At 38.5% G+C, this 25,873-nt stretch overlaps 2 protein-coding genes across 4 annotated transcripts; both read left to right on the top strand.

Annotated features, from left to right (window-relative positions):
* Window positions 1-364: 364 nt before the first annotated feature.
* LOC125211941 (protein CHROMATIN REMODELING 4) lies at window positions 365-11,075 on the top strand. Of its 3 annotated transcripts, none has more exons than XM_048111913.2 (11): window positions 365-765; window positions 1,537-1,770; window positions 2,103-2,204; window positions 2,287-3,048; window positions 3,858-3,950; window positions 4,089-6,836; window positions 6,934-7,091; window positions 7,538-7,652; window positions 7,834-7,916; window positions 8,288-8,888; window positions 8,963-11,075. In XM_048111913.2, the coding sequence occupies exons 2-11, from the start codon at window positions 1,555-1,557 to the stop codon at window positions 10,835-10,837; spliced, it is 6,753 nt and encodes a 2,250-aa protein (XP_047967870.1). In that variant the 5' UTR covers window positions 365-765; window positions 1,537-1,554; the 3' UTR covers window positions 10,838-11,075. The 3 variants fall into 3 exon arrangements, with proteins under 3 accessions (XP_047967870.1, XP_047967869.1, XP_047967868.1); XM_048111912.2 differs by lacking the exon at window positions 365-765 and adding an exon at window positions 823-990; XM_048111911.2 differs by lacking the exon at window positions 365-765 and adding an exon at window positions 823-1,011.
* A 7,838-nt stretch (window positions 11,076-18,913) lies between these two features.
* LOC125214532 (copper-transporting ATPase RAN1) lies at window positions 18,914-24,509 on the top strand. Its single transcript, XM_048115595.2, has 9 exons — window positions 18,914-19,492; window positions 20,255-20,869; window positions 21,488-21,917; window positions 22,068-22,393; window positions 22,713-22,771; window positions 22,867-23,209; window positions 23,305-23,496; window positions 23,570-23,827; window positions 23,897-24,509. Exons 1-9 carry the CDS (start codon window positions 19,259-19,261, stop codon window positions 24,374-24,376), a joined length of 2,937 nt encoding a protein of 978 aa, XP_047971552.2. The 5' UTR covers window positions 18,914-19,258; the 3' UTR covers window positions 24,377-24,509.
* Window positions 24,510-25,873: the final 1,364 nt, after the last annotated feature.

Raw genomic sequence — 25,873 nt, 5'->3', positions numbered from 1 at the left:
TTGAGTTTTAATTACATTTATTTACTGTATTTGTATATGTACATTATTTTCTTATGATTTTTGATAGTAAAAATACCCCTGTGTTTTATCAACAAAATTAACCTTGAATGAAGAACACCAACTATATTTTACTACTAATTGCTTATATCAAATTCAAAATCATTAATTACACAGAAGGTGCAAAATGAGGTAATTTGACCACTTTCAATCTTACACCGCAGCAAGATTTTTTTTAAAATTGATTTTTGTTTTTTTAAAAAAGAAACGATATTCATCTATAAAATTATTTTTGAAAATTCACTATGTCAGGCGTTATTCTTCCAACAAAATGGAACCAATATTGGCAAAAATCTAAGCATGGATCAATCAATAATTGCAAAGATGGTTGTTAAATCCAGAAGCATTTCACATTTAGTAGTGACATTCAGCAGTAATAATTAGGAAAACACTTGATCGCGGCTATCCTATAACTGTGACTACAAACACGCCCATGCTTTTAAAAGGGGGAAAAAGAGGTGAAAGATTGAAGCTTGAAAATTGAAAATTGCAGATTGCAGAATGAAGAAAATGCGATTGAAGAAGGTAATGCGGAATTGGCCGAATTGGGGAAGCTCAGGAGGAGGGAGAAGAGAGAATCGGGGGGAGGAGAGAGCCACGTGTCGAGGCGGGAGTGGAGGAGGGGATGGGGGCTCGGTTCCCACAGCATTACATGATGCCAGTTTGTGTGTAACCCCCAAGTCCTATGACCCCGGCGAATCATAATTTGTATTCCTCTTTCTCTCTCTACATCTCTCTATCTCTATCTACTTTTATTTCTGCCCCTCTTTCTCTCTCTCCCCCCCCTTAATCTCGTTTCTCATATACCCTACCCCCCTTTTTCTGCTTCACTCCACCGCACCCGCAATTCCCATCACTTGTTATTCGTGAAGGGGTAGGAAAGATTTCGTTTTTATTTGTTTCTGCGAGTTTTTGATCCACGCCTCAGATTAGGTGACTGCTTCTTTCTTTCTGGTATACTGCTTTTTTCGAGTATTTCAACCGCAATCTCAGCTCAATATTGTTTCTTTGCAGCATATGATTTCTTGCAATATTGGCCTTTGCATGTCTTTGATTGATTTTTAGCTACGATCAATTTCAGTGTGTAGGTGATTCTTGATTAGACAATGAGGGATTTGGTTTCTGCATTTAGGTTATACTTCATTAGTGTGGGAAGGGGCTTTTTTAATCTGACTTAAATGAAATGCATTGTTGAATATGTGGATCCTGGTCCTAGATTACCTCATCTATTGTTATTCTCTTCAGGGTTGAACAAATTTAAAGTCTTTTTGTTTATATGTTACGATGAATTTTAGATTACATGAAAAGTTTCATGCTTTATAGTTCCCTATATAGACCTATTCAATTGTTGGAATATTTTGTAAGTGAATGAACTTTGTGCTGTTGTAAAAGTAGAAGAGCCCAGTTGTGTTTTTAGGTTTAAGCCTGCCGAGTCAATGCTTTCGATCAATGTCCGACAGCTATGTTGTTCCGCTGCAGGTCATAAATGTATTGGCAATGAAGGAAAATGGTTCAGAGAATAGTACCATGCTTAATAGAAACTGGGTGTTGAAACGCAAGCGTAGGAAGCTTCCATCCGGCACAGTTAAGTCTCATGACAGTGAGAAAGTCTTCAGACCTGTAAGATTCTCATCCACTACTAGATTAAAGAATGGCCAAGAAGAGAGCGATAATCTAGAGCAGAACTCTGGGAAGAGAAAAGGCAATGACGGGGTTAGTGGAATTTTCATTTCCTTTTTTACTTCTTTATGTGTTGTTTCCATATAGTGAACCTGATTTGAAGTTAAGGAGATAAGAATGTTCTCTATTAGATGCAAAAAAAAATTCTTGGGACAGCTGAATTTACTCTTAGACAAAGGAATTTTATTTTTTATTGAATTTAATGTACTTATAAAATAACTGTTTGGCTACGTTTTTTGCATTAATGTTTCTGAGATTTATTGCCAATTGCATTCAAATCTTTATGATATTACCCCAATCTGGATAGTACAGTTGTATGAAAACTATTGGACTAGATGTCATGCATCTTTGTTTTTATTGTACAGTATTATTACGAGTGCGTAATCTGCGAACTTGGTGGAAAGTTGCTATGTTGTGATAGCTGTCCCCGTACATATCATCTTGAATGTTTAGACCCTGCTTTGAAGGTATGTTATTGAATAGCATGTTTCCAAAGATTGTTAAACATTTATTTCTTTTTTGCTTCATTTACTATTTTGAATTTTGTAGCGCATTCCAACTGGTAAATGGGAATGCCCAACCTGCGTTCAGCAACATTCTTGTGTGGAGAGCATGAATCATCTGGATCCTGTTTCAAAACGCGCACGGACAAAAATCATTATTCGTAAATCAAAGACCGAGGCTGAACCATCTGCAACTGACAAGGTAACCGAGACATTTGATGCTCCAACTCTTCGGAAGAAACGGAATTCAGATAAAGGAAAATCTCCTGCATCACGTCGTAGCCAAACAACTGAGAAATTGGATTCTCCATCCAATGACTTATGCCATAACGAACAGTTAAATCCAGCTCAAGATGGCTTTGTGGATGCTAGTTCATCTCATGATGTTAATGAAAAAGAGCAAGTTTCTCATGCACTTGTACAAGCGGTGAACATGAAGGCTTCCGTTAAGGGATCATCGTCGAAGAAAAAGAAGTCAAAAATGAATGTAGAATCTACTGATTTAAATCCTGAGGCATCTCCTGAAAATATTTCACCCGGAAGGAAACCTGTTCTTGCACTGGAAGCTGCTAGCCCAGCAACCAGAAAGAGAAAGCGAAAATCGTATTCTTACAATACTGAAAAGAGTCTTAAAATGATTAAGGAAAAATCTGGTTCCAAACCTTCTAAAAAAGGACTGGTCAAAGTCGGTGTTCAACGTTCAGGCACTTCAAAATCAAAGGGAAAATTTAAGATAGCTGGTGAAGATACTTCCTCAACTAATCATGATATTAGGGCAGCCACGGCTGGTGTTCTTCCGAATGATGAGGTCTTTTGCTTTCTTATATCATGATTCACTCTCACTACAAATGTGGATACGGCATCCTTAATTCTTTATGATATTTCATGCTGAAACCTGTGCTTTTATAGAAGTACAAACCCATATTGAAAGCCTTCTTGTTTTGTACAGGGCTTGAAGAATAAATGAAAAACCATGGGACTTAGAGTTCTCTTCTTAATACTCTCATTCCAAGTATCTATATTAAAATTTGAAATCCACCTTAAATGTAGGGATGGTAGTGGATAATCCCATGTTGTGTTTTCTCCTTATTATATCTATTAAAATAATGTCAAATGCTTGAAAATTAATTATAATGATGATACATATCAATTAGTTGTTGAAAAGACAAAATATTCTGATTTGAGAAAACTGAGGTTATGCCTAATACGGTTGTTTTAGTTTACAATAAAAAGCAAGGTCAAAAGATAACAATTAAATTTGGGTTGGGAGTCTGATTATTAGCAGTAAGCGTCCTTAGCGACAGACTTCCATTTTGAGCTGAACCTTTCTGCTAAAAATGCATCAAAATCAAGCATGATGCGGAAACAGTATGATTTGTGCGAAATTTCCTAAGTTCGTTGCATATAAGGGTTTATTCACAATATTCGTTTCCCCTCTGCATTTTACCTAGTCGTCAACTCGGTGTTGTTCCTACAGTCAATGTGTCTCTAAATGTTATGATGCATCTTGTTGTTGTGGATGTAAATGTTTTTCTTTTTTAATTTACCCACAAGTATTAATATAGATATGCTGCGTGCTTTTCGGGTTCATCAAATGATATGATTCTTTTAATGCAGGACGTCACTGAAGAAGCAGCTCACGATTCACTTGAATCACAAGATGCTGTAAAAATCAACATTGAACTAGAAACTGCTACTGGAGTACATCAGGTTTGAAGGATGAGAGTCATGAGTCTTGTAGCAAAAGAGTTTGATATTTCTCAGATGCCTGTTTTATTCTTATCCTGGTCCAACTATAACAGTGACTGACATTTTATCTTCAATTTTCTTATTATTTTATAATACCAGGTTGATCGTGTTGTTGGCTGCCGAGTTCGTGGTGATAACACTGATTCTGGTTGTAATGTGGTGGTCAATACTACAGATTCTTTGGTTGCAGAAGATGTGAATAAATCTGAAGAACATTTCAGCTGCCAAAGGCCTTTGGACGGAGGAAACATAGCTGAGGATCTTCATGATGCTACTAATTGTTCTGATGAAGGGAGGAAGGCAGAAAATGGTTCGAATAAAGATAAGCTACAAGTATACAAAAGGTCAGCAACCAAAGAATGTAAAGGAAAAAAATTGATGGATTCCATGAGTGGAGAAATTGAAGGTTCTGATTCCTTTGTACTGGAAAACAAAAGTCAAGATGACAATAGCTCATGCACCAATGCAGCAGAAACTTCCAAGAAGGTTCCAGAAGGTGAGAAGACTGATATGGTGTTGGACACATGTCTAGGTAATGATGATCAGAATGACAGTCAAAATCCTGGGATTTCAAAGAATTGTAAGACTGATGATGCTGCTGATGATAATGGTAGCAAAAAAGAGGTTGGAAAGGACATGAGAAAGAACTATGCTCTGAAAAGGAAACTTGTAGACTCTTGTTCAGCTGTCTCATATGAGTTTCTGGTCAAGTGGGTTGGCAAATCTCATGTCCATGACACTTGGATTCCTGAATCTGAACTGAAAGTTCTAGCTAAGCGGAAGCTGGAGAATTACAAGGCAAAGTATGGAACAGCTATGATGAACCTATGTAAGGAACAATGGAAGACACCACAGCGAGTAATTGCTACAAGGGCCTCGGCAGATGGTGTAACTGAAGCATTTGTAAAGTGGACATGTCTTCCTTATGATGAATGCACTTGGGAAAGAATGGATGACCCCATTTTTGCAAAGTCAAGTCACTTGATTGACTTGTTCTTCAGGTTCGAAAGGAAAACATTGGAGAATGATGCTACACAGCTTGACTCTAAGCGAAGGAAGGGTGATCTACAAATTAATGAAGTCATTAATCTCACTGAACAGCCTAAAGAGTTGGCTGGAGGTTCTTTATTTCCACATCAGCTGGAAGCACTAAATTGGCTTCGCAAAAGCTGGCATAAATCCAGAAATGTGATACTAGCTGACGAAATGGGGCTTGGGAAGACTGTGTCGGCCTGTGCTTTCCTATCATCATTGTATTTTGAGTTTAACGCTACACTTCCTTGTTTGGTCTTGGTTCCTTTGTCTACAATGCCCAATTGGATGTCAGAATTTGCTCTATGGGCGCCTGAGCTCAATGTTGTGGAATATCATGGTAACACTAAGGCAAGAGCCATAATACGCCAATATGAATGGCATGCTCGTAATCCTGCTGGATCAAATGAGAAGTCTTCTGCATTCAAATTCAATGTTCTTTTGACTACTTATGAAATGGTTCTATGTGATTCCTCTTATCTACGTGGAGTTCCTTGGGAAGTTCTTGTGGTTGATGAGGGTCACCGGCTGAAAAATTCTAGCAGTAAGTTGTTTGGCTTGCTGAATATGTTTTCCTTCCAGCATCGAGTATTGTTGACTGGTACTCCGCTTCAGAACAACATTGGAGAGATGTACAATCTGCTAAACTTTTTGCAGCAAGATGCATTTCCTTCGCTTGCTTTATTTGAGGAGAAATTCAATGATCTAACAACTGCAGAAAAGGTGGAGGAATTGAAGAAACTTGTTGCTCCTCATATGCTGCGGAGATTGAAAAAGGATGCTATGCAGAATATTCCCCCCAAGATAGAACGAGTGGTTCCTGTTGAGTTGTCATCTATTCAGGCTGAATATTATCGCGCTATGCTTACAAAGAACTACCAGATATTACGTAACATAGGAAAAGGCGCTCCTCAGCAATCAATGCTGAATATTGTAATGCAGTTAAGGAAGGTATGCAATCATCCTTATCTCATGCCAGGCACTGAGCCTGAATCCGGATCAGTGGAATTTCTTCATGAAATGAGAATAAAAGCATCTGCTAAGCTGACTCTGCTGCATTCTATGCTTAAAATATTGCACAAAGAAGGCCACCGAGTTCTTATCTTTTCACAGATGACGAAATTACTTGATATCCTTGAAGACTATTTGTCTATCGAATTTGGGCCTAGGACATATGAGAGGGTAGATGGCTCTGTTTCTGTGACTGAACGACAAGCTGCAATTGCACGTTTTAACCAAGACAACAATCGATTCGTGTTCTTGTTATCAACACGATCTTGTGGCCTTGGCATCAACTTGGCAACTGCTGATACTGTTATTATATATGATTCTGATTTCAATCCACATGCAGATATCCAGGCTATGAATCGAGCACATAGAATAGGACAGTCGAAAAGACTTCTTGTTTACAGGCTTGTTGTGCGTGCAAGTGTTGAAGAGCGTATCTTGCAGCTTGCAAAGAAAAAGCTGATGCTTGACCAACTCTTCGTCAACAAATCGGGATCGCAGAAGGAGGTGGAAGACATCCTAAAGTGGGGTACAGAAGAACTTTTTGGTGATTCACCTTCCATGGCTGGAAAAGATGGTGAAAACAACAGCGATAAAGATGAAGCACCTGCAGAGATAGAACCAAGTAGTAAGAGGAGAACTGGTGGCCTCGGGGATGTATACAAAGACAAATGTGCTGATGGAAGTACCAAGATTGTGTGGGATGAAAATGCCATTCTGAAACTGCTGGACCGCTCAAACCTTCAGTCTGGTTCACCAGAAAATGCCGAATCAGGATTAGAGAATGACATGCTTGGTTCAGTTAAGGTGTTAACCAGCAACCTATTTCACAGTGTTCCTCCCTTTGTCACTTCTATCTGCACTAACAGTCTTTTCCCTTACACTTTCTATTTCTTTTATTCAGTCACTAGAATGGAATGACGAGCCTATAGAAGAACAAGCTGGAACGGAAGCAGTCCCTTTGGAAATCAATGACGCAAGTGAACAAAGTTTTGAAAAGAAAGTTGATAGTTTGGTCGTCGTTAATGAAGAAAACGAATGGGACAAGCTTCTGCGAGTTAGGTGAGGAATTTGTAGTATGTTTTGATTATTTAGTCATGTATGGTATCCATGCCTGCTACTTCTCTGTGTCTCATACATTTTTAGTCTCTTCATCTACGACAAAGATTTGTGAGGGAAGGAACATAAAAAGTATTCAAAAAGTTAGTGGAGCCTTATTTATGTAAATTTTCATGATATAATATCATCAAATGCATTTAAACTTGTTTTAGAATTAACAGGAAGAAGGTATGCAGCCATGACAAATAACAAAATAGAAATGCTTACATCAAGTCGTCAAAAGGATAAAGCATTCACTAATCCTGCTAATTAAACCCTCATTAATTTCTCAATACCTAAGCACTGCAGATACCCTCTAACCCCCCTTAACCCCAAACTATAAGTTTAATTAGTTTCTCCAGGATTAAATCTTTTGGCCTGTCTTGGATAATTGCTTTCTAATTTTGTAGATGGGAGAAATATCAGAATGAGGAGGAAGCAGCTCTAGGTCGTGGGAAACGCCAAAGAAAAGCTGTTTCTTACAGGGAGGCATACGTAGCTCATACTACTGAAGCACCCAATGAAGTATTACCTCTCTCTCTCTCTCTGATGCTGCTAGTTAAACTTACTTGTATTTTTAGACTTCAGTGAATGGTCATGTTTACTTTCTTTATGCTAAAGCTCTTAGCTTGAAATATATTTTGCTAGTTATGAATAGTGAGTGTAGAATTGTCTCACTAGTAACTGTTATTCTGTGGTATGATAGAATGGAGCTGATGAGGAACCAGAGCGTGAACCCGAGCCTGAGCGTGAGTACACACCGGCAGGACGGGCTCTAAAAGAAAAATTGTGAGTTTTTCATAGTTAAATAGCATACATTTGTTTCTTACTAATTTTTATCGTATTGATTGTGTTTGATGCTTTTATCACGTTTAGTTAGTTCGGCTTCTTAGTTAATGCGAATAAGTTGTTTTTGTCTTTATTTCTGATGTAAATTTATTTATGACAACGTAACAGACTGCTGTGCTTGTTTGGCTACACATAGAGTGCACAGGATTGCACAAGTTTGAATCTTGCTATTTGTAGGATTAAATGACTTATGTAAATTCAACTACAAACTTATTTTCTGTTTTGTGTAATGTCTTCATTAAAATGGTATCCTTATTTTGCTCAAGGTCAGTGGAAAATCGTATAAATCTGATATGTTCATTTTTCAACAGTACTAAACTTCGTCTGAGGCAAAAGGAAAGATTATCCAGAAGGGATGTGGCTGAATCTTCAACTCCAGTTCAGAGACCAGATGGTGTAGTCTTAGTACCTAATGCCCATGAAGACAGTCAAACGGCTACTCAATCTCGGTGTGCTGAAGAAAAACCTACAATTGTTGATGTGGACAACAACAATCGCAATCAGCTAGTCGGACGCAACAGCATGACTGATTCAGCCTTGAAGTTGGGAAGGATGTCGAAGCAGAAAACTAATTTTCCTCTGGAATTTTCTCGGAATTATGATCAGATGCAGGGCACTAGCTCAATAGATGCGATGCGCAACAACTTGCTGCCAGTTATAGGATTATGTGCACCAAATGCTCCAAACAACATGGAGAAGCTGCACCGTAAAGCCCCAAGACCTTACCGGCAATTCAAGCAAGGTATTGGGCTAGATTTTCCCTTACCCTCTTCCTGTTCTGCCTCTGGCCCGTCAAATGAAATCAGCGACAAAGTTAGCGAGATGGCTCCGTATTTGTTACCCGATCTTTTACCTGGAACTTCTCAGGCGCCGAGCAAGAGTGATCTCCCTAGATATCCACCCTTTACTCCAGTAAGTAAATATCTTTACATCTGTCATGTTTAGTTATTTATTCAAATGTAATCCGAGTTGCGTCTTTTCTGCAGCATTCTTTGAATATCCTTAAAGGTAAAGGGACTATGATGGAGAACTCGGGGAATGCAGGCAGTATGTTTTCTGATTTTCAAGAAAAGATGCTACTGCCCAAACTGCCTTTTGATGAGAAGTTGCTGCCTAGATATCCATTTCCGGGTGCAAACATGCTGAGTGCAGCTCCCGATATGTTTCCAAGCTTATCATTGGGATCGAGAGTTGCAGAGCCGTCTGAAGCTGCCCATAACAATCTTCCCATGCTGCCATTGTTTCCCAATCTCAAATTCCCACCAGATCCATCAAAATATAGCCAACAAGAACATGAGATGCCTCCGGCATTCGGTACAAGTCAGATGACACCTCCATTCTCGTCTTTTCCTGAAAACCACAGGAAGGTTCTAGAAAACATCATTATGAGAACTGGAGCTGGATCAAACAGCATGCTGAAAAAGAAATCTAAGTTAGATATCTGGTCCGAGGATGAGCTTGATTCTCTTTGGATAGGCGTACGTAGGCATGGAAGGGGCAATTGGGAGGCTATGATACAGGATCCGAGGTTGAGGTTTTCAAAGTATAAAACAGCTGAGGATTTGGCAGCAAGGTGGGAAGAAGAACAACTGAAGGTCCTAGATGTGCCAGGGCTTCCTACACTGAAGCCGCCTCCACCTCCCAAGTTTTCTAATCCTCTGTTTTCTGGAATATCTGATGTGATGATGGCACGGGCACTGCACGGAGCTTCCTCAGATGGAATGATGGCACAGGCATTGCACGGTACAAAGTTCAATGGGCCAATGAAGTTCCATCCACACGTAACAGACATGAGATTGGGCCTTGCTGGTCCATCATCCGCTGCACCGCATTTAGAACCATCTGATGCACCTCCTGTGAATTGGCCGTTTCCCCGTGATTTTTTTGCTGGAAACATTGACAGACCATTTGGTTCTTCTGGTGCACCTATGGATTCACCATTTCTGCTGAACTCACTAGGCACTAGTTGCTTGGATCCTCTTGCAATGCTGCAAAGAATGAAGCAAAGGGATGCGGCAGCTGGTCTGGGAATTATGCCTGGCCTTAATAGCGCGGGAAGCACTGACCCTGCACGTTCTATTCCAGTTCTTGATGACAACATTCAAAATCTTTCCAAGTCTAAAGGAAAGGAAGAGGCTACTGGATTTACATCACTGAAAGGGAAACTGCCTCATTGGCTTCGAGAAGCAGTGAATGCTCCTGGTAAATCACCAGAGCCTGAGTTGCCTCCTACTTTATCCGCAATAGCACAATCTGTCCGTGTGTTATATGGTGAAGGCCCATCTCAGATTCCTCCGTTTTTCGTCCCCGGACCACCTCCACCTAAACCCATGGATCCTCTGCATGGATTGAAAAAGAATAAGAAGAAGAAAAAGAAAAAGAAGAAGTCACACAGCCCTAGAGAAGACGTTGCCTCGATCTCTACAGCTCAAGTGCCCGAGCAGGCAATATCAGAGACTTCAGGTTCGGGGTTCCCCATGACTGAGGTCGATCCAAGCATGACAGGTCTCAACTTGGAAACAAGTCAGCCATCATTATCTGCACCAATTCCTCCCAAGAGACTATCACCTTCTCCTGAAGTTCTTGAATTGGTACCTACCTGTCCGGCCCCTGGCCTGCCTCCCAGAACACACACTGACTGCATGGAACCCAAGGCAGATGCTTTTGTTAGTGAACAAGAAGAAAAAGAGGAATCTGATACCCCAGTCACAGATGTGAGAGAGAAAGCACCTATCTTGGAAGAAGAGGCTGCAGGACATGGCGATTCGTTGCAATCGCAGTTGGAGCCCGACAAGGAGGAGGAGGGTGTATCTTCAGAAGGGACAATATCAGATCATCCTGATAGCTGCGATGAAACCTAGATGATGGCCCCTTATCTAGATACTAATCATTTTTGCAGTGGAGTTTCTGATTTTACTGTATTTATAGAGGAGGTATTTTGATGTAGAGTTTTATTGTAAGATAGGAAAAAAATGTAGATTGGTGGCGTTATAGTATTTTATACCAAAATTGAGATTGCTTAGGTTGTGTTCATTAATCTAGCTGGTAGGTGCACCTCATTGCAGATTCATAATGTCAAATTGCTCTTATTTCATCTGAGTTAAGTCCCTTCTGTTTGTGTTTTTTGCTACACATTTTATTTTTCCAACTGCCTCCTGCATGATTTGTGAAAACCAAAGTTATACATTATTGGTTATAATGTGTCATTTGTTGCTTGTCCTGTTCTCACAAGGAGTTGAATCTATATGCCAAAGTAGGTGGAGTTAATTTCAATCTACCTAATATTACTTCCACAAAACAAGCTACTCATCAAGAGGACCGACAAGATGAGCCAATGTGACACCAAGAGGGCCAGAAGAGACCGGAAGATTAAGGTGTGGATACTCTGGGACGACCTCGACTCTACACTGGGTGAAGATTAACCAATGAGTCGCCACACAAGTAATATTGGAATCATTATCTCTATTCCTTAAGATGTCGTTCGGGACAGCATCCAAGTTGTTCATCCGCGTCTCACGTGCCTAAAGATGACCCTCGGATTTGCCCGATGCACAAAAATGGATTCTTCTTTTTTGTTTTCTAGATTTCTATTTTTTTTGTTTTCTAGATTTCTATTTTTTTGGGTTTGGGATGCAAGTTGATCATCTTGTTTGTATTGATATTAGTATAACGCAGTTTGACCTGGTCGCACGAATGACAAACGATTTAATTTTGTGAAACTAAATAATACAGAATCCATCTACGTTTCGAGTGGATGACCATGGGATGTTCATATTTTCAAAATCAATTTCCAGTAAAGTGAGAAATAATGAATTAATATTTGTCACTATAATATAGAGCTATGAGATTGATTAATATGTGTTATTTAATCCCACATTAGAAAAATAGTGTTCAATGAAATTGAAATTAAAAGACTAAAGTTTGCTTGTAATAATTAAGAGCACAAGTGATGGGCTGTAAAGCCCACATGTGTGCACCACGTAGCTCCCACCTCGTCGAGGCCAAGGTCGTGGACCTTGGGTGTTCTTGGGCATGGGCTTTATCCAAGCTCATCTTAATCATATTAGAGCACAAAAATGGACAAACATTAAATCTGAATGATCCAAATCCTACCAATGACATATGGTAATTCTATATATGTGTCCTGCCATGTATAATAAACCAGATTCACGCGCATACTAAGATGACCTAGGAAGTGAAAAAGTTGTCTAGGTGCATCATGATCCGCACATGCCCGACACGCCTCCATGAAAGGCATCTGTGGCAACAGTCAATGGCGGATCCAGGATCCGAAAACGGAAGGGGCAGAATATATAGTCCTAGCTTAAATTAGTGCGGACATAGCTATTTTTTTCGTAGTTCGGGACGACGCCAGAGACAAACTGAGGGGACGGACATGGTAATTTTACGTCCCGATAAGGGGAAAATAGTCGCACGGAGGGGGCGACCGCCCCCTCTTGCCCCCCTAGATCCGCCACCGGCAACAGTGTAACTCCATGCCGTTACACGGTAGTACTGATGGCAGAGCTGACTCTACATTTAATTTTGCAATCTTCACATGCAATAGCTTTGACCTATAAAGGATAGTCATTGATGCACTGTAGACTCCAATTCTTTGCATACATAACATACACTCTCCCTCACTTAGCATTTCTTAGTCAAAGTTCTACCCTCACCTCCCAAGTTCGCTGGAGCTTGTTTGTCAACGGCTTGTAGGCTAGATCATTTTCTGTGTGATGCATAACATACAAAGCAATCATTGCTGGGACAGTGGCGAAGCCACTTGGGGGGCAGGGGGTGCTGGGGATTGGTGCCCCTTGCACATCAGAAGTCATGCATAAACAAATAAATCATGCATCCAGATCTATTTGACTGATTATGAGATCAATTAACCACATGTTAAACAATCAAAATTGCATACAAGAATGCACATAAATCATGCTTTAAGGAATTAAACCCTAATTCATGATATTCTACGGATTAGGGTTACCGATCTGATTCTCCAAAGAATCGATGATTGTTTGTTCCTTCTCCACATGAAGATCTTCATACTCGACCATAAATCTTCTAATCTGTATCCCGAACTCAGATAATGACCTTTGGATGGGCAAAGCTTGTCAGAATCGAAAAGGGCTTGATTAGAAAGGAGATAGAATTTCAGATCGGGAGAGAACTGAAAAAACCGTTCACTCCGGAAGAGAGAACGCAAATTATAATTTATTAAATCTTAATCTCCTTCCTAATCTCCTTTTATATTGAGTTATAATGGGCCAGATTAGGGATCCAGGGAGGATGGACTTGGGCCAAACCTACTGGACTTTTACTAATTAAATTAAGCCCCAATTTAATACAAGTATAAACAAAATATTATTATCATCCACTATAGTATAATAACATTGATTGCCCGTCCAATCCCAATTTACGAATAATCCGGGCTTTACCTCTTTAATTTATTATTTCCGGTGTTTAAGATATAAATATCCATTAATTAATTTAAGTCTGCTATTTGACTTTAATTAATTAATATTTTTTTCCAAGAGTTGTCTAGTTCAAAATCTTTATTTATTATTCTAGAATAAATTCCAACCTGCCGGGTTTCTGAATAATAAAACCTTTTTCGAACACCTCTTAAAGATATTATCAAACTGGACTCACCCAACACACGATTCATTGCAATAACAATACTAGCACCTCTAGACATTGATCACCACTACCCAAGATATCATGATTCTTGGATTGCGAAAAATCCGCACGATTTGATAAATCAAAGTAGTGCATAATCAATATCGTATGCTCAATGTTATATCAACAATGATTAAGAAATAACAATCACCGAAACCTCGTCTTTCAGTAAATAGCAAGAAAGACTTATCTCAACTGTTAGATCCTTCTGTGCTATACCACACCAGTGTCGTTTATTTCCTAAGGTAAGGATGATGGGGTTAGGAGCCCCTTGCACATCGGAAGACTTGTACAAAACAAATAAATCAGACGTATGATCTATTTGACCGATTATGCGATTAATCAATTCACATGTTAAACAGATAATTGCATGCTAGAACGCAAATAATTCATGCTCAAAGAAAGTAAATCCTAAAACATGAATTCTACGGTTTAGAGTTACCGATTTGATTCTCCAAAGAATCGTCGATTGCTCGCGCCTTCTCCACGATGATCTTCAATACTAGACCACGGATCTTCTCTCTGGTTCCCGAACTGTATCTCGATATCAGGGTGGGCTGATCTTATCAAAATATTAGGACTCGAATAAAGAAGACAGAAGAAATCCTTTTGGAAATAGGTGAAGAATTCGAAATCCTCCACAGCTGGAGAGTTTGAAATTTTCGAAAAAAATTTGAGAATAAAAATTGTAATCATTCTGTCTCCTTTATTCTCCTATTTATATTAAGTTCCTTTTGGGCCAAGACAGGGATCTATGGAAGGTTTTGGATATGGGCCCCCCCAATTAGCTTTTTACTAATTAAATTGAACTCACAATTTAATACAAGCTTATATTGGAATATTACGAGCAGCCACTACAGAAGTAATATTGAACTCTCCCCATCCAAATCCGAAATTACAAGTAATCTGGGTTTCCACTTTTATTATTTATTTCCCGCGCTTAAGATATAAATGTCCATTAATTAATAATGTCTACTATGGATTTAATTAATTAATATCTTATTAATTCCAAGAGTGGACTTAGCAAGAAACATTTATTTATTATTCATAGAGTAATAAAACTCCAACTGACCAGTTTTCCGAATAATAAAACCTTGTTCGAGCTCCTCTTGAGGACATTATCAAACGAGACTCACCTCGCGCACGTTTCAACATAATAGCAATCCTAGCACCGCTAGATATTAATCACCACTACCCAATATATCAGGATTATTGGGTTGCGAAAAACCCGCACCATTTGATAAGTCAAAGTAGTGCATAATCAATACCGTATGCTCAATGCTAACATATGTAGATTAAGAAATAGTATTTTATCAAGACCTAGTCTTTCAATAGATAGCATAAAGACACGTCTTGCTGTTAGATCCGTTCAGTGCTATACCACACTAATGTCATCTTATTTCAGTAAGGCTTAGAAATATGCGGACTGACATTGCAACCTTTCACGATAGGTAGCCAAAGCCTATCTAGGTTGTGAAATTCTTCTTTTTCTTTTGCAAAGCATTGCATAGATCTGACCGTGTTACCTTAAAGTGGACGACGCCCACAACCGGTCTACTAAGCAAAAGACTTAAACTTTGTTTACTTCTTATGCATTTAAATGTTTGTAAAACATCTTATAAATGCACAAGCAAACACAATGTAATAATACTAGTGATTCTATTCGTGCGGAACTGCTCGAATAATACTGAATCGGGTTAAAAGTGGATTATAGAGTTTTACGTATATAAGCAAGATTCTATTCGCGCGAAACTGATCGAAACATGCTTTTCAGTATACCAAACCTAACAAAGGAAAAATGCGGACTGACACTGCAACCTTTCACGATAGGTTGCCAAAGCCTATCTAGGTTGTGAAATTCTATTTCTCTTCTACAAAGGACCGACTGCGTCACCTTCTGTGAACATCGTTCACGACCAATTTACTATGCAGAAGAATCAGTCTTATTTGCTTCTTATACATTTAAATGTTTGAGAAACATCTTATAAATGTACAAGCAAACATCAATGCGATAAAATTACTTATTCTCGCCTTGGGTTAAAAGTGGATTGTAGAATATATTGAATACAAGCAATTTTATCCGTGCAATATGCTCGAAATATGCTTTTCAGTATACCAATTCTAACAGGGGGGGCCCTGGTCCCCCCACCAACTTTTTTCTTGCCTATATACTCCCTCTGTTTCTTTATAGTTGAGGCGGAACTTTTCTGCACGGAGTTTTAGAAATGAATGTTGGGTGTGTTAAATAAATAGATAAAAAAGTAACAGAGAGGAAAAGGTAGAGAAAATAGAGTATAAACTGAATAAAGTAGAGAGAATAAAGTAAGAAAGAGTAAAGTAAGAGAGAGAAAAAAGTTACCATATGTGGAAATTACTCAACTATGAAGAAACTTTTCGAAATGGCAAAATGACTCAATTATCAAGAAATGGAGGGAGTATTAAATACGTAGATAAACGTTCATGTGTGAATTCAGTGGCCTGGTTGGTTGGAAATTGCGTCTCTTGTCTAAATTGCCTAGGGATCGATTCCCATTTCCGGCAGTTTCTTCCTATTTTCCCTTTACTTTCTATTTATACAACTTTTTTTTTCTCTCTTCTTTCTATTTATGCAATTTTTGTTATTCTTTTTCAATTTATGCATCATAATGTGTATATTTTATTTTTCTTTGCTTTCTATTTTTTGGAATGTAATTTTTATTTGTTTTTTTACACCACCTAATTATGCTAATTATAATTCCTTTTCATTTCCTAATTGTTTTCTTCGATCATTATAATCATAATAAAAAATAATTTTTGTATTCTATTTATTACTATAATTTATATTTTGTCGATATTTTCTATTGTGACATTTAAACATCATAAAAATTTCGTTTCCATCCATTATACTTACGTAAGAATTGAAAATATCAAATAATTGAGCTTCCAACGTCATGAACATCAAATCCTACAACTATTAATAGCAATTTGGAATCCCCATCGTAAAACTTCTGGCTTCGTCACTGGCTGGGGACATATCTGTATGTCCCCTAGAAATGCAATGGCAAATACAAGTATGCCCAATAGTTCACTCTCTAATATCCGTTTATGTTTTTTCAATGTTATTCGACACTCTTGTAAATATTTTAACTTGATCTAATAATGTATATATGCAGGTCTTCTGCTATGCAAGGGGCACCAAAACTCCATCAGAAATACTGAAATAGTGTTTGAAATGCATAATGAACAGAATGAAGCTGATTTTATTTTATGTAAAGACACTTTAATAAAGACATGCCAATAAAAATGGCCGTGTTCAATTTTATATTGAAACACACCAATAATGTTGGTGTTGTCACTCACCCTTTTTCTGTTTGAAAACTATATAAGAAAAAATGGCTCCCTTCCATATTTTCTATATTGAACCTAAAATCGAATTTTTTCTTGACTTATATTGGAAGAAAAAAGTGGCAACGGAGGTTGGAAATGGTGATAGTAATACTATAAACTTTGTATTTTTGTCTACTGTTGAAATTATTAAGCCATCTTTCCCTAATTTCATTATTTAGTCATCTCATCTTTACATTTTATCTATTTTTTAACATTTATTCTTGGGTGAAATAGATAAACTTAGGTGGATGTGCATTTCCCCAGCAGAAATGCTTCTAGGTTTAAATAGTTGGAACGGTTACAAAAATATCTCTCCTTTCAACAAGTGGAAACCAAGTCATATTTCCAATGAAAAAAAATAGTTTTCTCCATTTTATTATTTTGTGTTGATATAAGATGTTTATTCTGCTATTTGCGTGGACTAGGATGACTTTAATGTTAGGACTTAGGACTAATAACGAGAGAGAAACTTATGATGGTTAGGTACTCAACTACTTTCAAAACCAATTAATTCAAACTAAGACGTCAAAGGTTATTTTTCTATAGATACTCAAATTTTCTTACACGCTTTCCAACTTTTATTAATTTAAATACATGAATTTTGAATTTCTGTTTTTCTCTTCAAATTATTTTTATTCCAAACTAAAACTGATCGTGTTCGTCGAGGATATCAGTTTAGCAAATTAAATTCGATCGATCATTGAACCAACATCATTTTTAATAAAAAAGAAGTATACACTAATGAGATATAATTTCCCAAATCGAACAAATCCTATCTATTATGTCATCGGATTAGGATATTATACACTTAACTTCAAATAGATACGTTTTCTCAAACAATTTTCGTAAAATATTAGTATAAAGTTTGCATATTGACAATACGAAAAAAATATTAGTTTATATATTTATAAACACTGGTATTGTTCTCGGAAATTTAGGAGTACTATACTCTCAACCCTAATCATAATTACAACAGATTAATCGAGCTCAGATTATAATTCAATCTCAGTTACAGTCTTCCATTAAACAATGCCGTTTTAATGACTGGTCTAAATCGCCATATTTTCGACGAACATATAAAACTTTAATTTGAACAATATAATTTTAGATAAACACAGAAAAACTTAAATTCCATATATTTAGATTTAAAAAAACAAAAACTCATAAAAGTTCATACATTTATATGGTAATTTTCATCTTCTATAATAAATGGTCAAATTTGTAATGTTTTTGAAGAAAAATTTATTTCAGTGGAAAATCTATAATAACCCAAAATTCATATATTCACATTAAAAAATAGAAAAGATTAAGAATTCATGAATAAATACAAAATTACAAATAACCTAATTTAAATTCATACATGATTATATATGAATAATATTATGAGCGTTTGGTTTACAAGATTGTATTTCTGAATTAAATAGGTAAGATGTTTGGTTTATGAAATTAAATCACACAACCCAATCTTAAATGAATAATTATAAATAAAATAATTAGTCATAACTTAATCATCCACCTAAACTAATCTCACAACTCAATCCTATATTATACTATTTTATCTAGAAAACCGACGGGCCAAATCCATGTGATTAAGATATACCATACACTCACTCAAACTCTTATCTTACTTCAAACAAGTAAGAATACCAATTTTCGTAAAATATTACAAAGATTGCATATTAACAATATGGGGAAATATATATTTTACAACTTACACGCTACAAACCACGACAAAGACGATAGAGACAAATATAGGGACATTTGATATAAATATTTAAAGTTGGCATGATAATATTGTTTTGCAAGAAAGCACCAATAATCTCTCGTTGGAAAACAAAAAACTGAAAAAGATTATGACTTGGTAAACTGAATCTAAAATCCCATTCTAAAATGAAAAGGGCTTTAGATAACGATCGAAATCTTCAATCTTTATTAATGGAAAATGGATTTTAAGTGCAAGACTTTGAAAATTGGGGGTAGGGAACGTAAAGATTGGATCTTTAATTCAATGTGTAATTGTGTATGACATTATGAATATTGGAATTACCTAATTAGATAGTTTTCTTTATGCCAGATTATTAACTGTGTGTAGTTATTTTCGAAGAGCTTACCAAATCAACACAGTAGTCTTCGTTAATTTCAGTTTCCTCCACCTTTCTCATGCTTTCTTTAATAAATTGGGAAGTAAATCGACATCTGTAGCTGCTACTCTTTCTCGAACGTCGCCGGGGACGATGGACCTTCAGCTGACCAGCGTCGCCGGCGAGGAGGATAGGCTGTTGGGCGCCTACGACGATGGGGATTCTGACAACTTGCGCAGGATTCAGGTGGGCGTGAGTGGGATGACCTGTGCAGCCTGCTCGAATTCTGTGGAATCGGCGCTGAGGAGCCTCGACGGCGTCGTCACGGCCTCTGTCGCCTTGCTGCAGAACAAGGCTGACATTTCATTCAATTCCTCCCTGCTTAAGGTCTCTTTGACTCTTTCAACTTTTCTTGGAATTTTATTCAATTTGTATGTGGCTGTCTCTGCAATAAGTTTTGAGCTCAAGTTTGTATGTGCTGTTGTTTGTTGGATAGCAATTGGGCTTCCTCAGATATAGTTGTTCTGGATCATGGGTTTTGCTTAATTATTGCTGTGAATTAGTTGAATTGTGGTTGTTTTCATGAGCAGATTCCTGTTACCTTTTGGGGGCTTAAGCAGTTGATTAGAATCTAGGTGTACCGGTATTGATGCTAATGGAAATGGTGTAGACTTATAATGTGAGAATTGAATTTGAACTTATAGTTGTGCATTAGCTTCTCTTGGTAGGTGTATTTAATGAGTGGTTTACTACAGTTGAGATTGGTCATTGGTGTACAATAATTAGTCACAACTTACAACTAACTACTTATCAAAACATAAGCTGTTTGAACTCTAATTGGCTGATTCAAACTGATTTTTTTCAAGATTGTGGTTATCTCTTCTTGACTCCATGTTACTCTCGTCTGAAATGCTGAATGAATCAATGAGTATTAATTACTTGTGATTCTTCAGATAGTACATTCTTGTTCAAGTGCTTTTCCAGTATTCAGTAATGTTTTTGCGTTCAGTTCTTATTATGAGGTTCCACTCCAATTCTTTGCGGTTTATTGTGGTCCTCTTTCCATCTTAGCAATTGTTATGTTGGCCTTCCGATTGCAAGCATCTTTACAGCTCTATTGGGCCCTTTCTATCCCATATCTTGTCTCAGGATGAAGACATTATAAATGCAATAGAAGATGCTGGTTTTGAGGCTGAAATTCTACCAGATCAAATTGCTATGCAATCGAATCCGCGACGGACCTTAATAGGCCAGTTTACTATAGGAGGAATGACATGTGCGGCTTGCGTAAACTCTGTGGAAGGGATTCTAAGGAATCTACCAGGTGTTAAAAAGGCTGTAGTTGCCTTGGCTACTTCTCTAGGTGAGGTTGAATATGACCCAAGTTTTATTAGCAAAGAAGATATAGTCACTGCAATAGAAGATGCTGGTTTTGAAGCTTCATTTGTACAGAGTAATGAGCAGGACAAACTTTTGCTTGGGATTTCTGGAATTGCAAGTGAAACTGATGTACAGTTGTTAAATGATATACTTTGCAACTTAAAGGGTGTGAGGCAATTTTCTATTGACCAAACTACACAAGATTTGGAGATTCATTTTGATCCAGAGCTTCTTGGTGCCAGAATATTAGTTGATGCGATTGAAAGTGACAGCTCTGGAAAATTAAAACTGTTTGTCAAGAACCCTTATGCTAGAATGGCTTCTAAGGATCTAGAGGAGTCTGCAAGCGTGTTTCGCCTATTTACTATTAGCTTTATTCTCAGCGTGAGTACTCTATAGAACTTCTGTTATGCCTGAGCCTCAGTGTACCGTATTACTGTTAATGTTATTGTTTTATCTGTCTGAGATCTTAATTCAAGAATTACTTGGATGAAAATTATCTAGTATTACTTATGCAGAAAGACATTGCTGGCTAACTAATTAGAGGGTGTTTAGCTGAGCTTAAACCTGTTTAGCAGCTTATATTTATAAACTCCAAACAAATATGTTCCTTGACCCCATCTTATTTTTTAATGATCTTATGAACAGGCCTACTATGGTTTTTATTTCCAGCATATACCTTCCTTTGCATTTCTTTTGAATCTTCTCTCTCTAGCTTATAAGCTCAATTATCCAAGCACTTAGCTCTTAACACATTACTTCTTATAAGCTCTTTAAACATCTTATAGTCTGTCCAAGATTAGCTTAGCCAAACACCCTCGTAATGTAAGCTTGCTGCAGTTACATTGTTACTCAGAACTTAAATAGTGGTTATAAAAATTAATTTATTGTTTAATTGAAACTAGTTTCTTGGTTACAGTCCTAACAACTTAATGACCTTCAGTATCTGCACATTTTTTACTTAAAAAGTTTTTCTTTTAACTCCTGTTCAACCCGCTTCAGGTTCCCCTTCTTTTCATGAGAGTCGTCTGTCCGCGCATACCTTTATTGTATTCTTTACTACTTTGGCGTTGTGGCCCCTTCCAAATGGGTGATTGGCTGAAGTTGGTTTTGGTATCTGTTGTTCAATTTGTCATTGGCAAGCGCTTCTATGTTGCAGCTGGCAGAGCACTTAGAAATGGTTCAACAAACATGGATGTCCTGGTTGCATTGGGAACTTCTGCTTCATACTTCTATTCCATATATGCATTGCTCTATGGTGCAATAACTGGGTTTTGGTCTCCAAGGTACTTTGAAACAAGTGCTATGCTGATAACTTTTGTACTTCTTGGAAAGTACTTAGAAAGTCTGGCCAAGGGGAAAACATCAGATGCTATTAGGAAGCTTGTGGAGCTCACTCCTGCAACTGCTACGTTGCTTATGAAAGACACAGGTAGGTGTTTTTTGTTTTATGCAAAGTTTCTATTGAATTATACTTGTTTTTCATTCACTAAAAGAATTGGGCAGCATATATGATATTTCTGATATTGGAATGCACCATCATATATCTGAATGGGCTAAACGGGGACTTGTAACATTGCAGGTGGAAAAGTTGTTGGAGAAAGGGAAATTGATGCTTTATTGATTGAGCCTGGGGACCTATTGAAGGTGCTTCCAGGGACAAAGTTGCCCGCTGATGGTTCTGTAGTATGGGGTTCAAGTTATGTGAATGAGAGTATGGTCACTGGTGAATCTGCTCCGGTTCTGAAAGAGATCAATTCGCCAGTTATCGGGGGTACTATCAATTTGCATGGTTCGCTTCACATAGAGGCCAACAAAGTGGGATCTAATACAGTTTTAAGCCAAATTATATCTCTGGTTGAGGCAGCACAGATGTCTAAAGCTCCCATTCAAAAGTTCGCTGATTTTGTAAGTTATCTTTGTTGATTCATCATATAATTTATATATGCACTTTTCAGTTTGTCTGGTTCTGGACAGACAAAAGAGTCTCCTATAATTTATATGTAAGGGCTGGATATGAAGGCAGTAAATATAACTTGTAGTTGGATTATCACATTGAGAGTCAAACGTAAACTATAGTAGCAGCTTCTTTTATCGATATATGATCCCTCCAAAGGAGGTGCCATGTGTATCTCCTGTGCTTGTTACAAATTTAACTGATAATTTTTACCACTTATCCTGACTTATAAATCATTTTCCTCACATTGGGCATTGGTGACTGATACAGATTGCGAGTATCTTTGTGCCGTCAGTAATAACTTTGGCACTATTGACATTACTAGGATGGTAAGCTTAATATGGGCAAACTTGTTCTCTCATATAGTTGGCAATTAGTAATTTTGAAGTAGATTTTTTATTTTTTTATGGACATCCATGTGCAGGTATGTGGCTGGGGTTCTTGGAGCCTACCCTAAGGAGTGGCTGCCAGAGAATGGCAATTATTTTGTATTTTCCCTTATGTTTGCAATATCAGTTGTTGTGATTGCTTGCCCATGTGCACTTGGGTTGGCTACCCCAACTGCAATCATGGTTGCAACGGGAGTAGGAGCTAAAAATGGTGTGCTGATTAAAGGAGGAGACGCGCTGGAGAGGGCGCAAAAGATCAAGTATGTCATATTTGATAAGACGGGAACATTAACCCAAGGGAAAGCCACAGTGACAACTGCAAAAGTTTTTTCAGGAATGGATCGTGGTGATTTCCTCACTTTAGTAGCTTCAGCTGAGGTAAAAAAACCCCAAACTTTACGTTAGAGAATTTGAGTCGCGCACTGACAAGTTGAGTTAAATAAGTGTCCTTAATTATCTTCTAATTGGTACAGTCTAGCAGCGAACACCCATTGGGGAAGGCTATACTTGAATATGCACGCCATTTCCATTTCTTCGATGACCTTTCTGATACAAAGAATGGTCACAGCAACAACAAGTCCTTTGATTGGCTTCTTGAAATAACTGATTTCTCTGCTTTGCCTGGACATGGCGTGCAATGCTTTATCGATGGGAAAAAGATTTTGGTGAGTTTCTTTATCCAGACTCTGCACGTCTTAGTAGAAATTCGTCTGAGGGTTGTATATATTCGTTTAAAAGGTTGGCAACCGGAAGCTGATGGCTGAAAATGGCATCACTGTCGAGGAGCACGTGGAGAAGTTTGTTGTGGACTTGGAGGAAAGTGCCGAGACGGGGATACTTGTGGCGTATGATGATGATCTGATCGGTGTTATGGGGATAGCAGATCCACTGAAGAGGGAAGCTGCTGTCGTGATAGAGGGCCTCAAGAAAATGGGGGTCGTTCCTGTCATGGTCACCGGTGATAACTGGAGAACTGCTCAAGCTGTCGCGAAAGAGGTTTGTTATCTTCGTTCGTGGCATTTTTTTCTCTACAGAAAAAACTGATTGACACGGTTTGGGTTTTAGGTGGGGATTACAGACGTGAAGGCAGAGGTGATGCCGGCTGGAAAAGCTGATGTTGTGCGGTCACTTCAAAAAGGGGGGAGTTTGGTAGCGATGGTGGGTGACGGGATCAACGACTCTCCTGCTCTGGCAGCAGCAGATGTAGGAATGGCAATAGGAGCGGGGACAGATATTGCAATAGAGGCAGCGGATTACGTGCTGATGAGAAGCAGCTTGGAAGATGTGATCACGGCTATAGATCTGTCGAGGAAGACGCTGCAACGGATTCGTGTGAATTACGTGTTTGCAATGGCGTACAATGTAGTCGCGATCCCAGTAGCAGCCGGGCTGCTGTTTCCGTCTCTGAAAATCAAGCTGCCGCCGTGGGTCGCTGGCGCTTGCATGGCACTGTCATCTGTTAGTGTTGTCTGTTCATCTCTGCTGCTCAGGAGATATAGAAAGCCAAGGCTTACAACTTTACTGGAGATCACTGTGGAGGACTAATAATAGAGAAGCAGAGTTGCCAGTTTTATTGGGATGTATTCTTGTCTTGTAGAATATAAATGAGATGTATTCATCCGAAAATTATAAAATTTTCTGATGTCATTATATATGTACATATCAACAGTTTTATAGAGTTCAAGAGTGTTTTCACCTAAAATTAGAACAATACAAAATTTAATTTTGATTCATTTACGATAAACTTATTAAAAGTATAGGACTATAGGAGTATAAGATTATCCTAAAATTATACTCCCTCTTACCCATTAAAAGTACTCCATATGAAATGCTCTAATGACGCATTTCATGTTACGAAGGGGGAGGGGGTTGAGTTGAGTGATGTTCCGTCACGTGCCTGGCCCCGCCCAATTGGATCGTAATGTTAAGCCACTTGCGGGCATGTGAGTGAGCTTCGCTTTTTCTAAAATTTAATTAATTACTTTTCAAATTGAGAAATATTTTAAATTCAAAATGATAGTGTGATCAATTACTCAACGGATTTCTATCCATTTTTTTTTTTAATTTTTCACAATTCTCTCTAAATAAATTTCTGCACTATCATCATTGGTAGAGGAAACCAATGTGCCAACATGTCGGGTGTCACCACATTTCTACTGATAGAGGCACCCCTAGATCTACGACGCCCCATCCGAAGAGCATCAATAATGCTGTTGGGCTGGGCCACAACTCGCGAGTCCCGGCCCGAATTTAGCGTTGGAGGGGAATGAGTCACGGCCCGGGACGGTCCCGAGGACGCAGTCCTGGGCCGCTCTTGAGTCACGTCCCGGCCGGCGTTATGCGTGCCCGTGCCGCATCCCATGCGGCCCGTCCCGGCGTTAATTGCGTTCGGACCGGGCCGCAAGTCCCCACGAATTTTTATTTTTGCATTTTTTTTTGTTTTTCTATTTATACATTATATGTTCTCTATTTTTAATACTCTTCCACACAAACTCTCACTCTCAATCCTCTAGCATTTCAACACTTTTTCAATTCTATGGATTGGTTTAATAGCGACCAACGCCAGATGGACAATTTCGTGAACTCCCAGAACTGGCAAGTGCCGCCGACACCCAATCCAGATGCACCGCCTAGTCCCGGGCTGCCTACCAATATGGACATGGAATCGCCAGTTAACACTGATGAGTACGATATCAGTGATATGGAGCCCGCTCAACGGAGGGGCAAGGGCAAGGGCAAGGTTGCCGAAGAGGATGGGCTGAAGAAGTATAGTCCGCAGGAGACAATGTGGCTGGCCAAGAACTATGTCAACGTCTCCGAGGACGCTGTGGTCGGCAACCAGCAAAGCAACAAAGTGTTCTGGGTGCGGATTGCTGATAAGTACAACGCTGGTCGACCCGAAGGCTCGTTCGAGCGTTTCTACGTGAAGCTACGCAAGCATTGGGGTCGGGTGCAGAAGGAGATTAACAAGTGGAATGACAAGTGGACTAATGTAGTCCGGATGTGGCCGAGCGGGCACAGCGAGATGGACCTTGTGGACAA

Source organism: Salvia hispanica, chromosome 3, assembly GCF_029641045.1.
Source record: "Salvia hispanica isolate PSC_SH4W2 chromosome 3, Shi_PSC_v1, whole genome shotgun sequence".
Taxonomy (NCBI): Eukaryota; Viridiplantae; Streptophyta; class Magnoliopsida; order Lamiales; family Lamiaceae; genus Salvia; species Salvia hispanica.
This window is presented reverse-complemented; position numbering and strand designations above follow the sequence as displayed.

Coding starts and splice junctions, on each gene's coding strand:
- LOC125211941 (XM_048111913.2), top strand. CDS start 1,555: ATGAAGGAAAATGGTTCAGAGAATAGTACCATGCTTAATAGAAACTGG. Junction 3,951..4,088: donor CTGCTACTGGAGTACATCAG/GTTTGAAGGATG, acceptor TTATAATACCAG/GTTGATCGTGTTGTTGGCTG. Junction 7,092..7,537: donor GACAAGCTTCTGCGAGTTAG/GTGAGGAATTTG, acceptor CTAATTTTGTAG/ATGGGAGAAATATCAGAATG.
- LOC125214532 (XM_048115595.2), top strand. CDS start 19,259: ATGGACCTTCAGCTGACCAGCGTCGCCGGCGAGGAGGATAGGCTGTTG. Junction 19,493..20,254: donor TCAATTCCTCCCTGCTTAAG/GTCTCTTTGACT, acceptor ATCTTGTCTCAG/GATGAAGACATTATAAATGC. Junction 20,870..21,487: donor CTATTAGCTTTATTCTCAGC/GTGAGTACTCTA, acceptor AACCCGCTTCAG/GTTCCCCTTCTTTTCATGAG.